Genomic DNA, 10,774 nt, shown 5'->3' with positions numbered 1-10,774 from the left:
AATCGTGTATTATACACGAGAGATCGAAAGGTTTACATACTAATTATAATTTACAATAATAAAAAAAAATTATTGTTTTAATAAACCTATTCCTATATAATAATAATTGTATAGGATAGTGATTTTTCGGTATTTGAACAGCACATGATCTATGACCCGTATGCTCATCACGGAGAGGACAATATTATTATTATTATATGGACGTGTTCAAGTGGCGTGCAAATAACAGACGAAAAAACGCACGTTGCGGCTAACGAGGAGGTTATACGCATAAGATATACAGCAATCTCTATATACGCTCGCACATTTGTTTACAACTCAAAAATGTAATGTATGTGTATATTATATTTATATGTACAATATATCTACCGCAGCGTGTGTGTGTTATACAGTGTATATATGATGGGTGTTATGTTACGCGGTAGGTAAAAGAAAAAAAAACGAGAAAAGAAAAAACCATCCCCCGGACCAGACGTCGGACTTTTTACGATTATTAATAAGGGATAGGGTACGAAAATAAGCAATCTGTCTGCAGAACGTATATATACGCGTTACGTCGCGTATAATATACGCACACGGTGCGTAGTATATATGAGGTGCACGCGTATACACATATCGGGAAGTCGTTAAAAGAAAAAACGGGATCGAAACAGTCGGCCAGATGATTTACCGCCGGCGATGATATATACATTTTTATTTTATTTATTTATTTATTTTTTGTTATCCCATTGCACGACCCGAATGAACCTAACCCGTCACGTCCATCACGCGATTTAACTTATACGGCTACTGCAGTACCATAAATCGATGATGATCATATATTATATAGTTTTACGATCGTGTCTCGTGTGGCATAATATGTTTAGAATTTTAGACGACTCTTTAACGCTACGAAATATAATAGGTAGATTGGCATTATAAAAAATTAATAATACCTAATAATAATGAACTATATATAGCCATATAGGTTACAGTTCACATTTCGGTATATTTTTGATGTTAAGCGTTTTTTTTTTTAACTAAAAGAGGAACACAGATCCTATATTACCTTTATTATACAAGACGTATATCTACCTAATACTTATATACGCATAGTCATCGCTATGTCTCTTTTATACATTTTATTTACCTATAACTAGGTTATCGATGAACGGATTGCAAATTATATAGCAAACAAAATATATAGTTTAACAACTAATACGAAATACTTATAAGATATACATACATACTTATTGTACCGCTTTATACAGATTGTGTATCTTTTAAAAATAAAAATAAATAATACTTTTATTTACCACAATGTTATTGTTGTCTGAAATATATTAATTCACTATGTAAGAAAGGAAATCCAAAATTTCCATTTAAGTTTAATAAATAACTAAAAAATTAATATTATATATAAATTAATGAAGATTTGAAATCAATTAGAATACCATCTTAGTATCTTATTCATATATAGTCCATAATGAATGGATGATAATGTCTAAGAGTTCTACTTTACCTAACGTCTATGCGTCACTCACTGTTTCAATACTGTATAAAATAAGTACAATAAATTATAGACATTTATTTATAACGTTTACTCAGGTATAATATGAATAACATGATAATAAGACGAATTGGTTGACTCAAAATAATATTCTAAATTTTAAGACGTGATAAGTTATTATTTTATACCTGTATCGATGGGCGAAGTAAACACACATGTCAGGCAAACGAATTTGAAATGTCCAGATATGAATGTTCTGTATAATGCATATAGTAATAGTATTATATAATATATACAAACCCGTGAGCTTTGAGGTGACTATAATAATTAATAGTATAATATCACCGTCACTGAGTGCATGTATACTCGTGTGTTCGGGGTGGTCCTGCCATATCCATAAATCATAATAATAGGTATATTATGTATTTGTGTATAACTTATATGTGCGTGTGTTTTAAAATCAATTATGAAATGACTTATTATTATATTTATACGACTGCTTTACTATATTAGATCGAGATACAAATATTGGTATTTGTTATATTAGATACTAGTATGTTACTATCATTAATAGTTAATAATTTAGATGTAATATATTACTTTATTAAGTACTAAATTTGTTAAGTATATTATATGACGAGTAACTCATTTGTTTATTTAATATTTTACACTATTTTTGGACATTATTTTAATTTTAAATAGATTTTTGGTTCATGTTATTATTTATTTTATTACTATAGATTTGTATTGTTATTACATAAAAACATATAACTTGAACGATTATAAATTGTTGATATATTTTAATTGCGATAAGAGCAACTTATTACCTTGTGTTACATTTTGAAGCTTTTTTAGTTACGTACACAAATTATACGTATAATAAATAATTAAAAAATAACTAAATAGTTGAAACGTTTTTATATCTATATGTATAATAGTACAATAAGATATATATATATACATATATCATCAATATAGTTATTACATTGGTCTATATTTTAACATTAAAATAGGAACTAAAAAATTTTTGTTAGAATTGTTGATGCCAATTAATGTTTTTTGACTCCAGTGTGAATTATTTATCAGTCATAAAATTATACAAGATTTTTTATGAGTAAAAACGTGGAAAAACGAATTATACATAATATTGTATATTTCAATATTTGTTTAAAATTTAGACTCTAAATATTATATGGCTGACTGTGAGAGCAATTTATGTGTTTTGTCCTATAACTCATAATAATATAGTTATATAAGACATACATTTTTAGCTATATAGTTCAGTATAATTTACTTATATTATGCTTCATATTATATACAATTATATTACCTATATTAATACAATGTATATAATATAAATAAATGTTTTATTCGTGAACTTCGTGAGTCCAGTGGCGTGTTATCAAAGTATTTGTAAGACGGTCGCTTCTTCAAAAGTTTGATAAAAAGCCTTCATGTTGTATAACATAATATATATGTTGAATGACAATGTGAAGCGACGGATGTATTATATTTTAACAATGATATACGTGTTTTACTTTTTTGATTGTATGTAAGACATAGGGCACACTTTATAGCAAAAAAAAAAAAAAAAAATGCTTAAATATTGTGGCTGTTTTTTGTTTTCTTATAGCAAAGTAATTCTTGTTTATACTTTATTGAGGAGTGAAATAAAAAATATATCCATTATTTTAATGATAAAATGGGAAAATCTGACAAAAAACGGTTTGAGTGTTTTCCTTTATTTGTTATTTCACATACTTTAGAAGAATGCAATAACTTTAAACTATCTATGTAAAACAAATATTTTCTAAAACAATATTCCTTTTAAAGATAATAAGTGTTTAGTGTAAAAAATCATCTCGCAGTTAATAATTACTATTAATAAATACATTATAAAATTATAATCAACTTAAATAAAATGTTAAAACTGTGTATAGATGTATAATAGAAAAAATCTCTTGAATTTGGTAGAATTGTCATCGTGTATAATGTATATTTATGTTGTATAATAAATTATATAGGTATATTCTTTATGTAACATTGCTGCATCTATTGTTTGTCGGTTACACGCACTTGAAATCGTTTATATACACTTGCTGGTTTAATATATACGATCATGCTGCCTCCTCGTATTCAAGAGGCTGTAACAGTAGCTAAATCGAACATATACATGTACACTGTACATATTATATTGAAATATTTTTGAATTGTTCCTTATATTATATTTAATTGGCTGTTGTTTGTAACACTTAATATTATATAATGCAGATTAATATATTATGATTAAAACGGAAACAAGACAATATATTGAAAGAAAGACTTCATACCCGACGGCTATCCATAATCCACGGAATTGTGCTTATAATACTCCTAAGAACAATGTTTTATTCGTAATTATAAGTGTAACAATTTTTATTTGCTAAACATGAATTATTATATGAAGTGCATAGTACAAAAATCACCTCCATAAACACACACAAAAAAAGTTATTAAAATAATAATAATAATAATCTTAACTGAAATAAGTAAAATAATACGATTAGATGTTCGTAGTTATACCTTTAAGTATACCAATATATCCAGCTTACTCCTTTTATATTTAACACGGGATTCATTCATTTTTATTATAATTAGATTTGATTAAGTATTTAGTTATACTTTTGATTTGTAGACCAAATGTTCTGATTTTATATCTATGTCAATATACTATTCATTTGCAACTTCTATTATGAGCTCCACGTATAAATAAAGTACCAACTGTAAGCTGTGTGTGCTAAAAAATTTAAAATTTTTAATATCTATTAATATTAAAAGATTACTTATTTGTTATAAAAGTATACAAAATTATGTTAAACCATAAAGTTATGACTATAACTATATAGATAAACTCAAATTGATTGTTGCTATTTATTAGTGATATAATGTTTTCAATATTCATGATATTTATGCTGATATAAGTAATAAATAAACTAATATACGCAATAACGTGTTATGTTAAATGTTTAGATACTTCAATAACATTTATTTGTAATGTTTTAAAAGTAATACATATAGTACGTACACTAGTGAGTGGGACTTTTCTTTAAGCTCGCTCAAATTAAAATAAACCATCTCAAGCAATATTCAACTAATAATAACGATTTTTTCAATATAAATCTAAAATATTAATTTAAATATTATTTTTCTATTTCAGTCACATGAATAATATTGAAAATAATCTAATTTTAACAGATATCTAAACACAGTAGCCTAATTAAAATTTCAAAGAGAGTGTTGCTGGGGGATGGGGGGTTATATTTTATTTGATGTGTCAAACGTTACGAAACGTTCTTCATAGTTGTGTTATCATTACGCGAAACTTTTACAATATTATTATTAGGTACCTAATAATTAATAATTTATATCCATAAAAATTATAAAATGAATACAATTTATATTATTTAAATATAATTAATATATTTAATAAATTATTTTATATGGCTCGAGAGGGAAAGGTAGTTACACTCGTATTATAGATCCACAAAATCTTTTAAGTAATATGTAGATTAGTTATTAACACTTAAAAAAAATGTATTAAAAACAAATTTACTAACTCATTAATTTTAATATTTATTCTAAAAAATGTACATACCTATAACTATTAACTGTAACGTAGTTGGCTTACAGTCATTCATACAGTAGTCCTTTAAAATATAGAACATTTCGCCGATCAAAGTTATTGCTTTAATAAATAGCCACGGATATACCAGTTGATGATAATTCTAAAATTTCGATTTAAAAATATAATAATTAGAATTTTGTATCCACGTATGTTATATGTAACAATATTATTAAAGTACCAATAAATAATTAACATTAATTATACATGAGAATAAGATATGTATAAAAAGGTCAAACATGAATATAGTTTATTATACAGTTTTTTCGTATAACACTAATAATTTAGTTAATAAGAATATAATACTTATTACTTATATTACATCAATTATGCTTATTCTTATAAGAAGTATACTGTTAATTAGTAAATTAGTACCTACTGAAAGCACGTAGGTATAATATGTTTTGATGCAAATACATATATTTATTAATTAATTATTACCATGATTAGAAATTCAATATGTATATTTTTACATGTTAAACCTAGTGATAAATAATTTTATACTTCCTTGTATTACCTACCTTGGTTACCTCTAATATAAACTAACTATAATATACCTATTAATTATATTATTATTTATTGTTATATTCTTTATTTCCGATAATAAAGATAACTATTGTCATAAATGTGTTGTGAATTTTTATTATCTTACTCGGATAAGAGCAGCAATAATCACCAAAATATCGCAAATCGTTGTTGTTGTTGTGTAAGCGTATCCCCAATACACTTTGAAATGGCACATGACTGCAAACGAGTACATAATTTATTCAAGTATATAATAGAAACAAATGCTACAAATACTAGGAATATAATACATTAATACATATTCAGTAAATAATTTGGATGATATTTTATATACAAATTTAAAGTATAATAATAATAATCAAACATATTTATCAACATTTTTTCATAAAAACATCTTATCCAACTCCTATAAAACAGGTAGGTACCCTCGGTGGTCAAATTGTTAGGGGGATGAGCGGGATAGCGGGATAACGGGACCCCTCATGACTTTTTTCTTTAATATTTATAAAAATTAAATTTACGTATATTGTACTATAATCTTAATGTATTAAATTTTGTTTTATTTTTTTATGCCACAAAATCATTTTTCCGCCACTTGTAGGTACATATTATTATTCATCTTTTCTTTGAATATTTTGTCCTATTTTTTGTATTATATTATGAATTGTCAATTAATTCAAGGGTCAATAAATTTAATGCGTTTAATTTATTGACCCTCGAATTGATAATGCATAATATGCGAATATCGTTTATTTACATTTTACAATATAAATATACTATAATAGTTATATATTAGTTCAAATACTTATTTTTTTAGTTTTATTTTTTTTATAAACATTTTTCATGCAATATATTATACTATTATGTCTATAGTTCATTATAGTACTTTTAGTATTAATTCGATACTATATGGTGATAATTTATACAATGAAGTATAATATTATATATGGAAATATGAAGTACGAAATACGTAACTATGTATGCACATAATTACTACAAACACATTGTTAATAATTAATAATTTTGAATACTATACATAGTATACACGTAATTTTATTATATTGATTATTATTGTAATCGGAATGATCTGTTTATTGGACAGTTGACATATTATTAGTAATAGTTTTTATGGTTTGAAATATTTTTGTAGATCAAATTATATTTTTTGGTCTACAACAATTTCTTGTTCCCACAATTGCGTGTACATAATATATGTTTTCACTTACGAAATTCCTTAAACCGATCTTCTAAATTTGATACATGTACAAAATCTGTGACAACAGGACAACTATAATAATCGTTACACAAACACCATTTTTCAAAATCACTAACAGCCTTCATCATCTAAAATAAGTAAAAACATTTAAAATATAATTTAAATGATTTTGAAATAATATTATTATGTTTATGTTAATATAATAATTGTCCCTACTTAGAAAATAGTGCTTAATTTTAATATAGGAACGAACGGAATTATAATATTACATTTTAGATATTAGAAGATATTACAAAATATTATGACTAATAAACAGGTTAGTTAAAAATGTATAGAAAGTTAATGTGATAATATATTAACATCAGATAATATATAGGATTATCTTAATTATCCTTACCAGTGACGATACTACGAAGACTACGATGTACCAGCTTATAGACGAACACGCAAACTTTGAGTTTGTTATACTTCTTTTGATCTAATCAAAGGTAATATATTTACAAACATTTATTTTTTAAATTGGTTTAAGAGTTTTAAAAAATTACTTGATATATTTTTAATTGTAAAAAAATATTTTCACCATAATTTACCAAAAGTTTGATTAAGTTTGAAATATATGACATAATTTCAAATTTCATCTTTCTGAACACTGACCGTACTATTTAGAATAAGCCCATTAAAACAAAAAATATAAAAAACTTGTTTTTGAGATTGTGATTTTAATTATAGTGGTTTCGATAATACGTATAGAAATATGTATTAATGAACTTGTTATGCTCGTCTTCATCTTACGTGAGTTTTGTTACTCTGGTCACCATTATTTTATTGATTTGTAAATATGATACTATCATAAGTATCTATACTATTTATAAATCTATTTTTTTAGTAAATATTATATTAATTTAAATTGATATTATTAAATTTACGAAAATTTTATTATTTTGTATTAAAAAAATATAATACCTACGGATATCTTACATTCAAAATATTTTTGTATAGTACAGTTATATTACTATTATTTATATTACTTATTTATATTACTGTTATTCATATCACTAAATAAATTGTTATAACACTTCTATTTTTCTTCGAAATATATCTTTTAAAACTCTTTAATATGTAAGATTGTCCATTGAATATTATAAAGGTAAAATATGGTTTATTACATATTAAGTAAAAACTAAAAAGGTGAACGAGACTACGGTGAACTACGGCCAACAGTGTGGTACTGGTTTGCGCACAAATCCCATAAAGACCAACTTGTTTGGGCACAAAACTACCATTCATTTGGGAACAGTTGAGCCGTAACCATACACATGGTTTACGCACAGTTACATTTTAGTTTGTTTATCAATAAATAAATTATTACATACATTTTCCTTCCCCCTTAACAGACTTAGGACTGTCTATGAATGTATTCATAGGTGTGGTTAAAAATGCATCACCACTTTTTAAAACACGATATTTGGTGAATTTAAAATTATTTATACTAATACAAATATTTCCACGTCGTGATTCAAAAACTTCACTAATTTCTTAATCCATATTCAGTAAATATAGATTAAAGTCACAAATTCTATGTACGCACACAAAGAAATTTAATAACATTTCCGAACTCTTTGTCAATGCTTATCAGTGCCCATCTGTCACCGAGATAAAATATAATTATTTTCGTGTGCGCGAACTATAATATAACCGTAACTGTGTGCGCAAACGAGTTCCGATTTTTCAGGTAAAAATTATAGATTGTGTGCAAACAAGTTGCAGCCGTGATTTTCACTTTGAATATTCCACACACTTGCGTACGGAAACTTTTCTTAAAATCATTCGACTAATAATTATTATTGTTTTTACTTTTTCAAATATTCAATAATGATTGTGTTTTAAAATTTTTGTACATCGTACGCATATGTATAATATATACATATTATGTTTATATATATTAAATATATTTACTGCACCGATGTTGCACCCGCCAAAAACGACCGCGCAAAGCGCACACGCGGCATTCCTCTTGGCGGCGGCTCGTCTATTTGTAGATACAAATCGTTGTAAATTACAATCAGACTCTGAGACGAAATAGAGCTTTGTGTCTCACTAAATAACATTAACTACTTTATCTGCCGCCGCGCGCATTGCACCACCACCGAAGCAGCAGCCACCGTCACTGTTTCCGTCGTCTCAACGGCACATGTTTGTTATTAACCCCAATATTTTCGTTGGCATGGACCTTAATAATACGTCGGTGTGCACGTCTGAAAAGAGAATAATATTATGATTATTTTGAATAATAGATATTATTACACTTATAGTATGGATATGTGCAAAAACAACTTTCAGGAAATATATTTATTAATGCAAGTATGCTGTACTTATGTACCTATATACCTATAACTTAACATATCAGTATGGCTTTGACATATTAAATATTTTTACAATACATGATGTTTACATGTTATTTTCATCCAGGTATACGTACCAGGGGGTGTTTTGAATGTCCAAACACCTGAAACATTAATTAATTTTTTTAGTTATTATAGTTTATTACAATTACTCATACTAATGGTCTGGTAATATTTTTCCAGTTTTTCTGTACATTTACACAGTCGTCAGTCATACGACATACACGTCAGTTGAAGTATCTATTTTATATTACGGTAACACAAAACATTGTAGAAGTTTAGAGCTGTTAAACACGATGGCCTATCAGATGTCCCTATATTATCTAATGTAAACTTATATAGGTTATTCTTATTATTTACTTTATCCATATGGTAATTAGAATTAGGATAATAATTAATAATATCACGTAAGAATAATATTATTTATAGCTTTTCAGGTGATATAAATTATAAATAATTGTTGTTGTTATAATTATAAGTTCATAACTTTGTAAAGTTATATTGTGTATTTTGTTATTAACAAATAAACTATAATTTGCTAGAATTTGATTATTAAAATATTACTTAATAATCGAAATAGCGGGTCAAAATAGCATATACAATATATATTATATGACCATATAATAGAATAAATACTGAACCTATAAAACAAGTTCTTTTGAAGTTTTTTTTATGTTGACATGGTTGGTAGTACGACTTCAATACTCGCGGATGTAAACTTAATGTAGTATATCGTCATGCCCTTTGTAAGTCGTATAAGTATTTTAACGGCTGTTACACATTATCATTGTGCCGTTTATTAACACTAATCTTAGCACCTAATATATTTAATATTCTAGAAGAACTTACTCGTGCAGTTGTGAGTAGTGACATTAAAAATGTACATGCGGTGTCATCAAAAATAAATAAAATCTGTGTATTGCGGATCTTGATGATGTCTCAATGTGGTTAAGCCGTTAAAATAAAAATGAAGAATATACTAATTATACTTTAGAATTTTCATCATCCCATCAAGACATTAAACAAAAAAAATATGATCTACTAAATTATTTTTAATATACCTAATACAATCTTAATGATTTATAACAATTATAATAAATAATATATTTTTTAAATATAATTTTGTATAAAAACGAAATAAAATACTTTAACTGAATTATACTTATGATTTTAATAGAACAATTTAAGTAGGTTTTTGGTATAGTATTTGATTTTGAAGTAAATGATATTCTTCCTAGAATTTTTGAACCAAATGTTTATGTGAAAATAAATCTTTGAAATTAAAATAAAATAATAGTCATGGGATGATGTTATGTTTTGAGTCCCTGACGACCTCGATAATGATTAAACGTTAGTGCACGGAAACTAAAACCGTCGTTTTGTAAAAATCGTTTAGACTCCGACGGCTGTGGGATAGAGGTAGAGTGATTTCTACCCCTTAATGGGCTGCGGGAAACACACGGGTGGTATCGGGAACAGGC

At 26.1% G+C, this 10,774-nt stretch overlaps 1 protein-coding gene across 1 annotated transcript; it reads right to left on the bottom strand.

Annotated features, from left to right (window-relative positions):
* Nucleotides 1-3,439: 3,439 nt before the first annotated feature.
* Nucleotides 3,440-8,178, bottom strand: LOC113552563. Its single transcript, XM_026955422.1, has 5 exons — nt 8,152-8,178; nt 6,902-7,019; nt 5,803-5,894; nt 5,124-5,253; nt 3,440-4,265 (listed from the first exon to the last, which is right to left on the bottom strand). Exons 1-5 carry the CDS (start codon nt 8,176-8,178, stop codon nt 4,219-4,221), a joined length of 414 nt encoding a protein of 137 aa, XP_026811223.1. The 3' UTR covers nt 3,440-4,218.
* Between the last annotated feature and the right edge of the window lie 2,596 nt (nt 8,179-10,774).

Source organism: Rhopalosiphum maidis, chromosome 2 (genome assembly GCF_003676215.2).
Source record: "Rhopalosiphum maidis isolate BTI-1 chromosome 2, ASM367621v3, whole genome shotgun sequence".
In the NCBI taxonomy this organism is placed as follows: Eukaryota; Metazoa; Arthropoda; class Insecta; order Hemiptera; family Aphididae; genus Rhopalosiphum; species Rhopalosiphum maidis.
This window is presented reverse-complemented; position numbering and strand designations above follow the sequence as displayed.